The 15390-nt window shown below is 40.9% G+C and overlaps 1 protein-coding gene across 2 annotated transcripts in view; it reads right to left on the bottom strand.

The window, feature by feature from the left end:
* Positions 1–2580: 2580 nt before the first annotated feature.
* LOC103458409 (glutamate receptor ionotropic, NMDA 3B-like) overlaps positions 2581–15390 on the bottom strand; it is a 117946-nt gene continuing 105136 nt past the window's right edge. The window contains exons 9-12 of one of the 2 annotated variants that reach the window (XM_008399176.2): positions 10852–11003; positions 9528–9692; positions 8133–8200; positions 2581–7624 (exon numbers count right to left, since the gene is read on the bottom strand). In XM_008399176.2, coding sequence (XP_008397398.1) covers positions 6652–7624; positions 8133–8200; positions 9528–9692; positions 10852–11003 — 1358 coding nt within the window. In that variant the 3' untranslated portion in view covers positions 2581–6651. The remainder of the gene's footprint in view (positions 7625–8132; positions 8201–9527; positions 9693–10851; positions 11004–15390) is intronic. The other variant, XM_008399177.2, reaches the window with a different exon arrangement.

Raw genomic sequence — 15390 nt, 5'->3', positions numbered from 1 at the left:
AAGATTTGCGTCACTGGCCCGAATCTAAACGCGTGCCACACTTTTCATATTTGTGTTTGTTGAAACTTTTGAAAGCCATGTATTATTTTTACTTCAATTTACAATCGTGCTGCTTTATATGTTGCCGTGTCACATAAATCCCATCGTAACAGGCCGATGTTAGTAGTTGCAACATGACAAAATGTCAAAAAGTGAAAAAGATGAAGATCTTTTTCCAAGTCACTCTCCGGGCAGGAAAAGCTCGCTATAGGTGAGGAGCAGGAATTCGTCTGCTGTCCAGCCTTCAGAAGCTTTACACCCATTTGGATATCCTGCACACCCCGGCCCCTCCTCTTCTTTCCCACCCTCTGTCACTGGCCTTTGTTTGACTGCTTCATGGTGAGAGAACAGGGGAGCCCCATTTATGGCGTCAATCCTGTCTCTAGTTGCCAGGGAGCTCTTCTGGTATACTCACAGGCGCTCCCTCGTCTGTGATTCCCTTCACCCCCTCCCCTTCCCCCCGGCCTGGGTAGAGCCTCCCCTCCCCCCCACCCCCCATCTCTACAATCCTGTCCTCATAGAGATACAGGACAGCTACCCCTCCAACAATACCCAAGGGTTGGTCACAGCTGGTAGGAGCTAATAAACTCATCGCTCACTGTGTCTGAATACTGTTTACCTACATGCAAAGCGCTGTCAAGAGGAAGAGAGAAGCATGACGTGGTTCATATGTTGATTTTTTGATTTTTGATTTTTTGCTCGAAACTCAATCTTCTCACCATAAATTTCCCAATATGACTAAAAAAATGTATGTTTCTAATTACAGCACTGCCAAAAAAATAAATAAATGAAAAAAATCACTTTTTGTCATTTACCCTGGTTGGATGCTAATTGCCTGCTGCGGGGTATGTGCATTGGGGATTTTAAAATGTTTTAATTAAAATGACTTTTGACTGCTGTTCATATGTGACCCACATAGCAGATTTTTTTATCACTGACTGTACATGTATTTTTGCAGAACTTTTATTCTGACTTTAACACTTAGATAACTATTGCAGAAGATTTTAGAGTGACGTTTTGTTATAAGGTTATGAAATATTAATGTCTTACCTGCAGCAGATGACGCTCTTGGTGTCCTGCTTTGGTATAAATTCACATTAGTTGGTGTCAGCTAATGGCTAATCCTAGAAGGGACAAGAAAAACTAAAGCAGTGTTTAAACCAACAAAAAAAAAAAAACGAAAGCATTTTGGTTAGCCTTGTCCTTACATATCAGTACATTTATCCATCCAGCTGAAATCTTAATCAGTTCTGTGATTGGATTCTGATTGATTTCTTCAGCGTTTCCCCTTTCAACACACCTGACAAAGAGACCATTGTTTGTTCTATCACAGCCTCGGGCAAACTGTGCGCAAGTGCAGAGAACTGATTGGTTTTACCACCATAGCAATACTTTTAACTATGCAGTCTGGCAAATTTACCATTAGTAAGTTATTAGCATGCTACTTTTACCTCTAGCGTATCATTTTCTAAACCACACCATTAGAGCTGGTACATGTTTTTGACCAAAGGTTGGCAGCTGAATGGTTTAGGAGGATGAGGGATAACAGGCAACATAAAAACAAATAGATAGTCTGTAAATTGTCAACATAAACTTTTTCTACTGGACACAGAAACAAGTGTCTTTAGTGCAAAGTCACTCCCAGCAGGTACTTCCACTACGAGTTGACGTGATAGACTCGAGCGCCACTGTGTGGTTGACAGCTGTCATTGCACAAATAACTGCGATTTAGGCCAGTTTCTGACTTGGCCTCAAGTCATTTGACAAGTCACTCAGACTGTGACATGTGTCATTACCATTTCACCTTTCACACTTTGCTGTAATAAGAGTTATGACCTCACAAAATAGAGGACTTGACCTGACGTGTCACAAAATCATGACGGATCTAATTGAAGAACTCCGGGACATTTAGGTTTTGTCAGTTTGCTGACAACAGAGATCAATATCAGTTACAATTTCTAATTAATTGATTAATTCAGAAGTCTGCAGCCCAAGGCAACTTTAGACCAATAATCTTTTCCAATACCGACTTAAAGCAGATTTAAAAAAATACAGACACAAAATAATTCCACATTTCTTTATATTTTTTTCCCTTTTCGCAAAATAGTTTTTCAAAAATAGTTGCTGTGAACTTCAAATGGACAGAAATTGATATTTATATTAAGTTTTCTTGCTGTTTTGCCATCAAAATGACCCTAGATGCATTAATACAATAAATATTTTTATAGTGGAGTTTTGACATAAAACAAACTGATTTATCTGAGATCACTCTTAATGCATAATTAATAATAAAACAAAATCTGTGTAGAACCAGCCAAGGGTTGATTGGTCCTTAGAATTAGCAAAATTGTCCAAACTTCTGGTTTAAACTCAGTGCTTACTTTTTTTTTTTTTAGAGTGTAACAGGTAAAGACTATACTTATTATCCCTGCTCTTATTCATTATTTTTAGCACCGATTTGGTTATTGATTATAACTTATAGCCGGTTACGCCTGTTCTTTAAACAAATGCCTACTTTAAGAATCACATAATGCAAGTACATCAGTATATAAATGTTTATTTCAAAACATGAGAATGTCCATTTATGCATAAAATGTATTAATATGTCGATATAACTTTAATAAGTGATAATTTAAAAGTATCTCTTTAAATATCCAGTACCACAAGCTTTTCCTCGACAAAAGTCCTAAAATATTTGACGTCCTTTAAGACACCATGGCATGTGAACACAACCACTTCACACCACAGCAAAGGTTGAGATGCTGAAATGTACATTAGTATCACCAAATAAAACAAAAAACAAAGAAAAAAAAAATCAAGGTGACGTTTTCAGATTTCTGACATCTGCATGGAGAGATTGAGAATCTCAAAGACAGTAGTAAGTGGAACTGCATTGTTAAGATGCTGGAGAGACTTTGTAAAACCATTTGCCTCCGTAGCAGAACAAAGTTTATAAATGCACCTTTTACATGCTGTTATGTCTTTATACGCGAACCACGTGAACTGATTCATTTGTTTTGTTAATCAAAATATGTCTCTAGAACCTCTCCACGGTCCTTAGCCACAGGGAAGCAGAGATGCGTCTCCCTCTAGTGGGCAACTGGCTACCTGCATGAGCGTCCAGAAAATGAAAAGTAAGACATGTCGAAAAAGGAAGGGCGCACAAAACAAGGAGAGGTTGTATCCCAATCGCAACTTTTCTGGAGTCATTTTTTTGTTATAATAATTTCTTCCATAATCCAAATAATGTACTTGGTTTTTGCAAGCTGTCAAACCCTAAATAGAATGACCAGGAATGGGATGGGATTTTAATTAAAGGTACTTTGCAGTAATTTAATATTGCACCTTAATAGGATGGGGGTTAGAGGAGACATGAGGACAAAAAAAATGGATGATAAAAATCAAATGTGTAAAAAAAAAAAAAAAAAAGCTGAGTTAACCAAATCTGTGATGGGTCAAACCACCTCAGTGGATTTTTCAGCAGCATAATTTTTTTTTTACCTGTACATATACATGTGCTTTCAGCCTTGGCAATATATTGCACAACTAACTTTACTTTCCAAAAAGATCTGGGATGCTGTGTAAAACATTAATAGTCTATTCTTAAACAGAACTGCAAAAATGTTTTAAGCACTGACAAAGAACTTCGAGCTGAAACCTGTTTATGGAGACGACTCTTCTATTTTACTGGTGACTGCACACGTGACCACTGCATGTAACTCAGGATCTCAGCAAAAATGAGCAGCTTCTAACTCTTTAACAACAGGCACTTAAACAGAAATTGACTGCAACCAAAAACAGAGAAAGGGACACACACAAAAAAGAAAAGACTGCACAATGGTTTAAAGCTTTAAAACAGGAACAATCTGTTCAGTTGGAAAGACTCGTTATTACAGTGTGTTGATGTCAAGTTTTCCCGCAGGTGATGTTATCCACGGTTTCATCTGTGTACTTACAGCTTTCACTGTTTCGGGAATTACAACTGCATAATATGTCTGTGTTGCTCTGATGTTTAATTACTTTCCCAGTCAGTTGCAAGAATGACTACAGGGCTGCAAAGATATTTAAAACGTAAAGTAAAAGTGAAATATTTGTTTCACCCAGATGCTGTGCTTATGCTGTCGGGTAATTCTAACCACACCTGGGTCAACCGTTCTGACTCGGCTTATTGGATTATTTAAGACACGAGAAAAAGCCTTTAGAGTGCCAAACAGTGACATAAATGTATAAACTTCTTACGTAGGTCAGAAACAATAAATAGTAATATTTAAGTCAGTCGGCCATATTAATAACTTTAGTCCACTCTAGAGAATACGCTGTTTAATAAAGTTAGCATTAGCCTTTTACCTGCTAAGGAAAGCTAGTGCTAGCTATATTCAGTCACATTTTGATCAAAGAATTAGTAAAAAAAAATAAAAATAAATAAATGTTGATGTAAAACGGTGAGGCGTTGCATTTATGTACTTTCCATTTAACCAGATATGTTAATTCATAAATGCGCTTCTTTTGATTTGCGTTGCTCTACTTGGTAGGATTAAAATGTGATTTACCAGTTTATTAATTTAACTTCAAAACGTTTTTTTTTTCTCTCTCTCTCATCACTCTCTCCTGCTCTCTTAGGTCACCTGGTCATGCGTTGTCATGGAAACGGGCCTACGAGCAGCGCTGACAAGGAACTAGTCTGTTCAATCTCTCTCGGTTAAAAACCCCCCACGTTGACTGGAGGCAGAGAAGATGTGTTGGACTGTGCTTGGGCCCGAATTATTGTTTGGCTTTGAACTTAAGTCGCTAAAGTGGAATGTAAATATGTAAATGTTTGTTTTGCAAAACCGCATTTGTCTCCACATCTTAATTAGCAGCGGCACAGGCATGTTTTAAAAGCTGGGTGGTCTGAAACAATGTCAGAATCTTTGTCCCTTGGCTGTAACAAATATAAAAATGTTTGTACTGAAAAATAACTTTGCATCCCGTCAGAGTTTTCTTTTTTTTTCCGCATGGATTTTTTGCCACCCTGGCGATCCGTAAGCTGAAAGGTTTTCGACTTAACAAATGTAAATATCCCATAATTCCATTGTGTTAAAGAGTTTCTGCTCCAGATCTGTCCATATTTCCCAGCTGAGATCAAATGGATTGTTTACGCGGCAGTTTTCAGAGAGCAGGATGGATTTGGGGATTTTTTTGTATTTACTTTTTATTTGTACGTTTTCTCCTCCACGTATTATTTGCATTTATGTTTTACACAGCATCCTACTTTTTGATCTGAAACACACAGGCCCAAATAATCTTGCATACGTAGAAACCCGGCCTCTGTGTGAAGTTTGATCTTACTTCAGAAAAAATGAAGAAGTAAAAAGAGAGAGCGAGGGAACAAGACATTGAACAAAGGTTCAATAAAAAGGAAAACAAAGTAAATCATATTCCAATATCATCCATTTCCATTACCCGTTAAACATCCACCCGTTATATCTTATTTAGCAGAGAAAGGAATAAAAATAGAAAACATTTCTTGACATAGTGACTTAAGGACAGGATATAATATCAAGACAGTTACAGTTTGAGTCCATTAAATTTAGCGATTTCAAGTATTTTCAGTATATGCCGCTCCATCCTTACAGTTTCTTCTTTCCTACATCGTTTTCTGCAAATTCTCGTGTCAGGCTGTTGTTTTGCTTTTCAAATTTTTAATTTAGTTAGTCGTCTTTTAACGTGATTAAAATAGATTTTCTGCCCTCTTGCCACTGATTATGTAGTTGCCAGAGGCCATCTTCTTTTTAATCAGTTGTGGTTAATCGATCTTGATGTGAACCGCCACCGAAAGTTCACTTGTTTTTCTTCCACCAGTTTTAATCTATCTGATTTAGGAGATTAAGACACCGTTGCAATTGTTGCTGCTTTTCTTAAGACTAGTTTTTTTTTTTTGTTATTGCAGGGTAAATGTGGAAGTTTCATCATCGCTCAAGAGTCAGCTTCGCGTTTGTCTCTGGGTATAAAATGAAGCGAGAGTGGAAATTGTTAAAATTAGGCGGATTGCTACAAATGAAATTGTGAATAAACATTTCCCGCTTTCTGCCATCTCACTCCCCAACTACAAAAATAACCCGATGAACTCCAACAGAATCCGAGTCAATTCACCCCTTTGCCAATTTGCACCTCGTTTATTAGTCATACATTGATTGCTACATTTAAATATGAAGTCATTGTTTGCAAACCGCTGATTGTATTTACTCTGGTTATTATAATCTTATATTAAAATTTGACTTGATATAACAAAACAGCAAAAAACACAAGAAACGTGTCACACCAAGATGTCTTGTGCTCATATTTCCAATTGGAGTCACGTTTTCTTACAGCAGAATGCAAGTTGGATATATTTGAAATTAGTTAGTGTGGCCTTCAGGTGACTCTGGGTCAGTACGAAACCTCCTGTGGCAGACGGCTCCATTTCAAACCTGAAAAGGTCACGTAGGAAAAGACCAAAGCTGCGAAAGCTACAAAATGGCAAAAGGGTGAAATGTCCAGAACCCGTTCCGATCCATCTTCCCGCGGCTATGAGAGCGCCACCTGACTAGTTCTCTGTTAATTCCTGCACACCAGAAGGCGTCAGAGAACCAATCAGGTTCCGCTGCTCACACTTGACTGGTTGGCTTTTGTCCTCTCCAAAGTGTTCAGAGTGCGTGATAGGTTGGCCTTCTGTCTGTCCAGGCTAGAAGTGTTCCTTGTCTGCACGGTTATGTTTCCAGCACCTTGTTGGTTGACTTGACTTCGCTCCAAACTGGAAGTGCGTGACTGGACAGTCCTTTCTCCCGTCACAGTGACGACGGGGCGTGATTGAGCGGCTCTTCCTCTGTCCAAACTGTTCACTGTATTTAACTGGCTGGTCTGTCCGAGCCCCGCGGTCCCAGCTCCAGCTGTCTGGCTGGGCCTTCCTGTCTGCTGATTGTTCAGGGTTTGCAGCTGGCTGGTCCTGTCTCTTTCGGGGAGTTTGGACAGAGTGGAACTGCTTCTGTCTGTGTTGATAGTCTGGACCCGCTGTCTGTCTCTTTCCCTGTCCAGGCTGGTGTCCCGTCGTACCAGCCCGCTCCTCTCTCTGTCTAGGCTGGTCTGGATCTCGGCTCTTCGAGCCAGAGCCTCTCTCAGCTGGTTGCGGAAGGTTTCGATCTTCACCTGAAGCTCCTGCAGCTCCCCCTCCCACAGGCTGGTCTGAGTAGCCCTGTTTCCCAGGGGGGAGAGGACCAAACCCGTGGACGCAAGGGTAGAGACCGGACCTCCGTTGACATGGAGATTGATCTGAGGCGGAGAGGTAAAGCTGCCCAGGCTGCCGAAGCCAAACCCTCCCAGACCGAGGCCCGGACGGCCGACCATGCCCGGCCGGCCACGCACCGACGCCGTGTGCGTGCGCAGGCGGTAGCTGTGAAGCGTGTCCAGGTCAAAGTGTACGCGTTTCTCCTTGGGCTCATGAGACGGCGAGGAGCTTCCGGTTTCACCAGCTGTGGTGGAAGCAGGGAGGGAGGTGGGTGGTGACGGCGGAGAGGGCTGATGCTGTTTCCTGTGTAAGGTGCAGTTTTCTGAGATACAAGAGGAGGGCCTGGAGTAAGAGAGGAAGATTGCAGCACGTTTCAAGTGACATTCGGTATTAAGCAGAACAAGGATAACATCCCTACATATATGAGGAGGCAAATCTTTCTTATAGGATTTCTAATCCAATATTCTTTGGTTTACATCTTGACTTTGTGACACATGCAGTAATACCTCGCAAAACTTTTCATAACCCTTTAACGTTTTTATTTATTGTACATTTTTTCAGGTACCACACTGTGTTTTGTTGCCATTTAAAGGGAAACAGGAAGTAGTAGTAAAATCTCAAAAGGAGTATAGATGCAAATAGTCATAATATGTTTTACAAGGTGTAAACTAGTAAAAAAAAACAAAAAAAAACACTGACAGTATTACAACTACAATAATGTGTGTTTGCAACTATACTTTTGTGGTGAATGATGAACTTTCCCTAAAGTGTTTAAGCCGCATTTAGCAGAACATTTTCAGAACAAGGGACTGTGAACACACGGAGATCAAAATGTCAGTGAGCTCATTACTTTTGGTCAAGGCCGGTCAGCTCCTTCCCGACATCCTCATATGTAGTGTTGAGCGCTCTGTGGATTTTCTGCAGGCAGAAGCGGTGATAAAAAAAAATTAAAAAAAATTGTTACGACTTTATCTGACCTGTGTCAAATTAGGAGAGCTATTTTCAAGGCATTAATATTCCGCCTAGCTTCACAGAGCATCTGTGGCAACTTTGTCTCGGAAAATTCAGAGGAGATTCTCTGAATTTTAGCAAAAGACACATTTTTCAAGCTTGCCATTTTGAGACAGTTTAAGGTGAAGTGTTGGCGTTTGTCCAAATACACAGAGTGAAAATACAGAATGAATGAACATGCTTTCATTTTCCCAGTTCTGCTCAGACGATTATAAACACTCGCCATTTGCTCTTACTGATTTAATGGAACCATTAATTTACTTTATTTTATTTTTTTAGAACAAACACAAAACGACAATGGTAAGCATAAAACATTTACGATGTTTACAGCTATGATGAGTGCACATAAACGTCTGGCCAGAACATTACAGCCGCGGCAATCAGACTTTTTCTTATTTTACAGGGCTCAGATTGAACTACTACGTCAGAAACCGTAGATAGCGGCTCTGAAGTGGCTGCCCTTTTGGAAAAACGTAGCAAAAGAATGCGAGCAGTCTTGATATCCAGACCGCCGGCTCCATTATTCACTCCAGAAACTGCCACAGGGCTCTCATTTGGTAATGACTAGAGTTGCATAAGAAGAAAAACTTCACATGACCTTTAAATTCTGCATTGCTATTCGTTTGCTATTTCAATATTGCTGCAAAACACACAAGTTCTCAGACACAATATGTTGTATTAAAATCCTGAGCCCTGTTTTGTATACCAAGAGCCCATTAGCATCGGATGAAAGAGACTTTTGCTGACAAAAGGCGTAGATGTACAACGGGTAGACCATGAACCAGAGCATATAGCATTGCTTATCGGAAATGTGCTTAATTTAAGAAGTTTAAATTAACTTCTTAATTTATAGGCAGCATTAAAACTTAATTAGGTAATTAACAAGTTTCCCCCCCACCCATTAATTAATGTAATTAACATAACACAAAGAGGTCAGACTGTATCTTTCCTCAGTGCCAAATAACCAAATTGTAGCTATAATGATCTCAAAGGACGTGTCATTAAAAGTTTGCAACAGCAGAGGGCGCAGGTTATCTGCGAGTGATGCAGGTGGGAACTTTGCAGCAGGAGCAGCTGGAGTGCATGAACACCAGAGACTAATATTAAGATTACAAGCAGCGTCTGCACATCTTTGCAGTATATTTGCTTCGGCGTGTGCGAGATGTGACGGGGAGGGAGGTGGAAGGGGAGGGGAGTGTGCATGCCTGTCTGCCCGCCCCATGTGTTCACCCACCTGGCTGGTGTGCAGCCAGTACTGCAGGGTGTTGGAGCGCCGGAGGCGGGGGACCACCAGGTGATAGAAGGTGTGTTCACCTGCCAAGGTCAGCAGAGCTCCGCCGACACCCATGCACAGCAACACAAACAGACCTGAAAAATGCTGGATGCCCATCTGCAGAGTCTGTCGAAGAAGACAGGAGGGAGGGAAGGAAGGAAGGAAGTAAGGAAGACACGGGAGCGTCAGAAACCCGGTGGAGCCGAGAGCCGGCAGGGATTCAAACGGAACGATTTCTTATTTATTCTTAAGCTAATTACCATTAAGGCCGCTGCTAGTGAGCGCGCAATTGATATTCTGCCGTTGTAGTGCGGCTGTGTAAGCCCATAAGAGTAGTAATAAAGTGTAAGGGGAAAAAAAAACATGTTGGTAGAGGGGGAGAGGGAAGACAGACGAAGGGAGAAGTGGAAGGCTCAACTTAGAGTAATAAAAAGGAGCAGCATTTAGCAGAGAGACGATAAAAGGGGAAAATGGAGAAATAAAAAAGCACTTTGTTTCCTTTCCGTTCGCCCACAACCCTTAACTCAAGCGACGTCCATCTTATGACACGCTCATCAGAGGAAGTGGCCGGGAGCTCCTCCTCCTCCTGCTCCTCCACCGCCGTCGTCGTCTAATCACGTTTCTCCCACACCCAACTCATTTCTGCGTCGCCTCTGATGGCAATTAGCCCCATGCTGACTCGACAAATTCATCAACATCTACAATGACCTCCTTCTGCTCCTGATCCAGGGGGCCAACTTTGCACTAATGCTCACATTGTTTCAGAGTAGCCAGCTCTCCGGGCTTTAAATGGGATGAAGACGAATAAGTTCCTGGTGCGGGGTGAAGCTAAGGTTGCGTAATTGCGCTTCGCTTCCATATTTCAACTTTGAAGTAGGATCCTTTAAAAAGGAACGGCCGAAGGGAGTTGCACTGCTTCCTTAGTTGCGAATATGAGATACAGACATAGTGCTGTATCTAGGGATTTTAATCCTTTCTAAAAAAAAAATAAAAAATGGAGTGAAAGGAGAAGGGAGCGCAGAGAACTTTATGTACTCCTCGATCGCACACACAAAGAAAATATAACAAAACAGGAGTCGACGCTCGGTTTGAGCTTGAAACGCTGGTTGAGGTCGGTGAATAAACCTGAGTTTATGTAATTATGGCGACTTATGTGTACGTCTTCGTGCGTGTGCGCTTTAGCTGGCAGCCAATCTCGTCCGCATCCCAACGGGAGACTCATTTATAGGCTCCGCTCTGTACACAATGCACGTTCGCCATGTGAACACTCCCACTGATGACTTACCTCGGTGACTGCAAAGACTCTCTTTCCGCAGGGTACAACCTTATACCATTTGTCATGCAGCATGTCCATGAAGCCGTCAGACTTGTAGCGACTCACAAACTCTGACACATTACGGGTCAGAGGAGAGCCCTGGGGAAGGCCTATGCCGTAGCCTGGAAGAAGACATAGACATGGATGTAAATGAATGCTCCCTCAGCGGAGGGACTCAGAACTTTAGCTGTGCCTGAGGAACAGGGCATGCAAACTTTGGTTGTTTTTTTTTTTTTTTTTTTGTAGGAAAACAGTTGGCCACTCGGAAAAAAAAAACCAAAGGGTAAATTCCCTACGGAAAATATGTAACTTCAGTTTCCAGGCTTCACTTTGAATCAGAATCAACCATGTTTTCTGCCTGAGTTCAGTGCATGAGCACAACATTTAGTGCAGTAACCGGACATTTTTATTGGGCACACCTCGCTTGCACTTGGTTGGACACCGTTTTGCATTCACAACTCCCTTAGTTCTTCATGGCGCAGACTCAGCGAGGTGCTGGAAACATTCCTCTGGGATTTGACTTCATAATGACATGACGACATCACAAAGTTGCTGCACAAAGATACATCCGGCTGCAGAAGCCAATCTTCGGTTCCATTACATCCAAAAAGCTGCTTTCCTGAATAAAGATTAGGCGACCGTGGAGGCCATTGAAATATGATTCGTCCGGTTCAATAAACACGTTTGGTGGAAAGGGTCAGCAGTAACACACAAGTAGGCTTCATCGTTCAAACAATGCTCACTTGAGGGACCCAAAGTGTCACAAGAAAACGTTCACCGTCACTGCTGACTCCAACCTGAGCTGCTGTATGTTCAACCTTACTACCTGAATGTTGCAAGCTGAAATCAGGAGTCACAGAACCAGGCAGTTTTTGTGAGCCTTCACTTTTTGCTTCAAATAGAAACAGTTTCCAGTTTCTATCAGGCAAAAGTTGCACCTGGACTTCTGCTGCTACGGCCCGTTTGCTTCAAAGTTTGATGAGTCGGATGTTCAGAGACGACACTCTGCATACAGTTGTAGTCATTAAAATAGGAACGTTATTAAAAAAGTTAATTTATCCCAGTAACTCAATTCAGTAAGTGGAACGTTATATAATTTAATTACACACAGATGGCCATTTACAAGCCTAAATTATGACGATCTGCCTACAGGTAGTGAAAATAAGACATTTAATGTTACACTTTAGTACATTATTTCAGATCAATAAACATTTTTAACACAGAAACGTGGGCTTAATGAGAAGTTTATTTAACAACGGCTTTAAAGTTGTTATTTTCAAAAGATATTTTTAATCTGGCAAACAAGTCTCATTGAAATGGAGATTCTATTTTACTGAATATGACTGTGAATTGGTGGCAAGGAATGGCTATTCTCATTATTGCTGCCAATAAACTCACACCTATTAGCTCGTTCACCTCTGACCTCAACAAAGCACTCTTGCCCACTCTTTGATTTTCTCTCTTTTTTTTTAGACCTTTGTCTGTAAACCAGAAAAGTGTGTGGCGTTTTGAACATCCTAGTCCATCAACAATTTTCTGAATACTGTGATCAGCCAGCTGGAGAACAACAAAATGTTCCAAGTAAATTTAGCAGCGTTTCTTCCTCCTGCCCAGTTAAACTTCCGTAAGGCGTCTTCACCATGTCCAGATGCCTACATGCACTGAGGTGCTGCCATGGAATTAGCTTATTCACAGCTTGTGTCCGATGAAGTGTGTGCATCCCTACAGAAAATCTGCCCAAACGTGTCTGGTGGAGGTCTCCGTTGTGGTTAAGATCAAATTATTTTGCATAAAAGATGTCCGTTTCTTCCTTTGCTGAAACCCAAGAGGTGTTTGAAAGCAAATGAATCTAAAGAAAAGATCAGAACCAGAAAGAGGCCCTTGAAGAAAACCCCAACAAAAGATAGAAATATTAGCAAGGGCTCTTTCATTTCATGCATGACCTCCAGTGGCATCAGAGACAAATAAATAGATTTCGGCATTCTTCTATGTGAAAGGTGGTGGGGGGGGAAAAGTCCTCTTTGTCCTTTTGTTGGAACTCAGTGAAGCATCCTAAATTTTTCTTTGCACATGATATTACTTGTACTCGTTTCCTTGCCCAGAGCCAGACCCATCAGTCATCAGTCTGATTCTGGGTTAATCAATGTAGCAAGATTTGCAGACGCCAGCCTTAAAATATCTTCTTGCACTTTAAACCAACTGTGTCTATTTGCATAATTTCAATGTACGTTGTCAAATTCTATCAAATAATCCCCCCACCCCCACAAAGCCTCAGGCTTAACGCAGCTTCCCACCGCTGGCCTCCCTCGACGGCATAATTAGCTATACCTTATTTATTAGAAGTGATTGTGAGGCGGAAAAAAAAAATCTCCCTTCACCGTAATTGTGTTTAAAGCGTGCTGGGATGCAGAGGGGAGGTATTCATAATGTTATTTCCTCATCAAAAACATACTTGAAATGATGTTTTATTGATTTCATGCATATTTTAGAGATCCATTAGTTTCCCGTAACAGCCATTCGTTATACAAAGCCATTCGTTCCTTGGAATTGCACCTCTAGACTAGCGGCAGCAGCAGTTAGCAGTTTCTCAGTCCAAACCTCTACAGACCAAATGTAAACGGCGACTCGACATCTAGTGCAGCGTGAGGATTTAGGTCCTGCCACAGACATCCACTTTGTTAGACACCGTCAGATGAAATGTGAACAATATGTATGATTTTTAAGGCGAATATAGAAGTGCAACTTTGAGACCCTTTTCCAAAACTGTTGCTCCATCACAATTTGCTAACAGCTGCAGTCAGTAGTTACAAAGCGGAACAAATATACACTCAGATACACCGCATCGGCATCTCCTTTCATCCGCTTTGTCGCCAAGTGATGATACAGACGGGGAATTTATGAAGATATTATTTGAAAAAGGTCGCAGGGTTGTGACTCGCCCCGCAGCATGTTTCTCACAGGTCTTCCTCTTTTCTGCTTGCCCTTTTCAACATGCAGCTTCTTACATTTCTACCTTGATTTCCTTTCTGAGTGGTGACGGCTGAATCGATGTAGACAGTATTAAATATATTTTTAAAATATTCGGTTAGCATTTAAAAAAAAAAAAAAAAAGTCCTTTCAGAGCTCCGTTGTCATTCAGTTTCTGAAACACTGCATATTGATCCAAAGTGTCACAAAAAAAAAAAAAAAAACATCCTTCGAGTTGTTATAATTTGTTAAATATATGAAAAATCTAACCACCATACAAAACAACGACAGGGGAATGTATTGTTATCTCATGGCCATAAACTTGTACCAGTATTACATTTTGTGGATAAATGTTTCTGTTGTTCAGATTTAGCCGAGGCTGAGCAGCAACAAGAGCTTCAGCGCCATCAGCAAACAGTGTACTAGCTTTACGGTAGAACGGTTACATGCAAGCAATTTCTCACAATAATGAACATGAGAGCCTGGTGGAAATTTACCAAAATGCATCTGGATGACTCAGAGACTATGCAAGACAAACACAAAGGATCTGATTAAAGAGATTAAAATGCCCAAAACAAGCATTTGGAAATGAAACCAGACTAGTGTTCTGATTAAGGCATTTTTTAAAATAATCTTCACTGCGTTTACTGACCTAACTAATCTCTCTGTTGCTGTTTTTAGTGCACATTATGCACTCAGGCACCATGCACACAATTTTCTTGATCGAAATGGCTAAGGATTTTTCATCTTTTGCAAAGATTTTAAAAAGTAAGTCACACCAGCCTCGGCCTCCGTTTAGTGGATTTGCTCTGATAAGACATCGTTAGTGTGAGAGAAACTGCTTTGATTTTCTGTAAACTCTGATTTCGGACAGTTAGCTGGAGCCTCAACTGAAATGCATTACGTGCCGAATTATCAACAAGTCATATCAAAAGAGAGGCTGAACCTGCTAGTGTTAGCTTTGCCCTTCTGGAAAGAGCTCAAAGTAGAAATGTAGTCATATGTATATTATTTCTAGGAAGATGGCCTCAGATTATCAAAGTTTGCAGCTGGTGTGCATTGTGAAAGAAATATCTTTAGAAACAAATGATAACTTTTAGGTAAACAGAACATTATGGCCAGCATTTGGCCTATTTGCAGATTTTTCATAGAGCATATTTATATACTGAAAAGAAAATGCAGCTTTAGGAAGCTCAAACACCTAGCATAAATGCTACGCGACATGCGAAACAGCCAATTCAGGAGCGGCGTCTATTTTTTTGTGTGGTTGATTAGCTGTCCCACCAGATATAGCGCTAAGACCGTTTCCACTGCACGCATTCCTGCAGCTCAAGATATGTTTAGTATTTAAATCGTTTAATTGGCAGTTCAGATTTTGTAATGTATTAGGTGTGTAGTAAAAACCATCTCCAATGAAGTGTAATAAATGAAATCCATTACCTGCGTGAAGCTGACACCCCACCCACGTCAAAAAATCCAGCAAATAGTCTGAATGGTTAGTGCTCCGTTTGTGCAGGTTTGTGCCGTTAAAATTTTCGTTTG

Source organism: Poecilia reticulata, linkage group LG22 (genome assembly GCF_000633615.1).
Source record: "Poecilia reticulata strain Guanapo linkage group LG22, Guppy_female_1.0+MT, whole genome shotgun sequence".
NCBI classification, from domain to species: domain Eukaryota; kingdom Metazoa; phylum Chordata; class Actinopteri; order Cyprinodontiformes; family Poeciliidae; genus Poecilia; species Poecilia reticulata.
The sequence above is the reverse complement of the archived record's forward strand: the minus strand, read 5'-3'. Positions and strand labels throughout refer to the sequence as shown.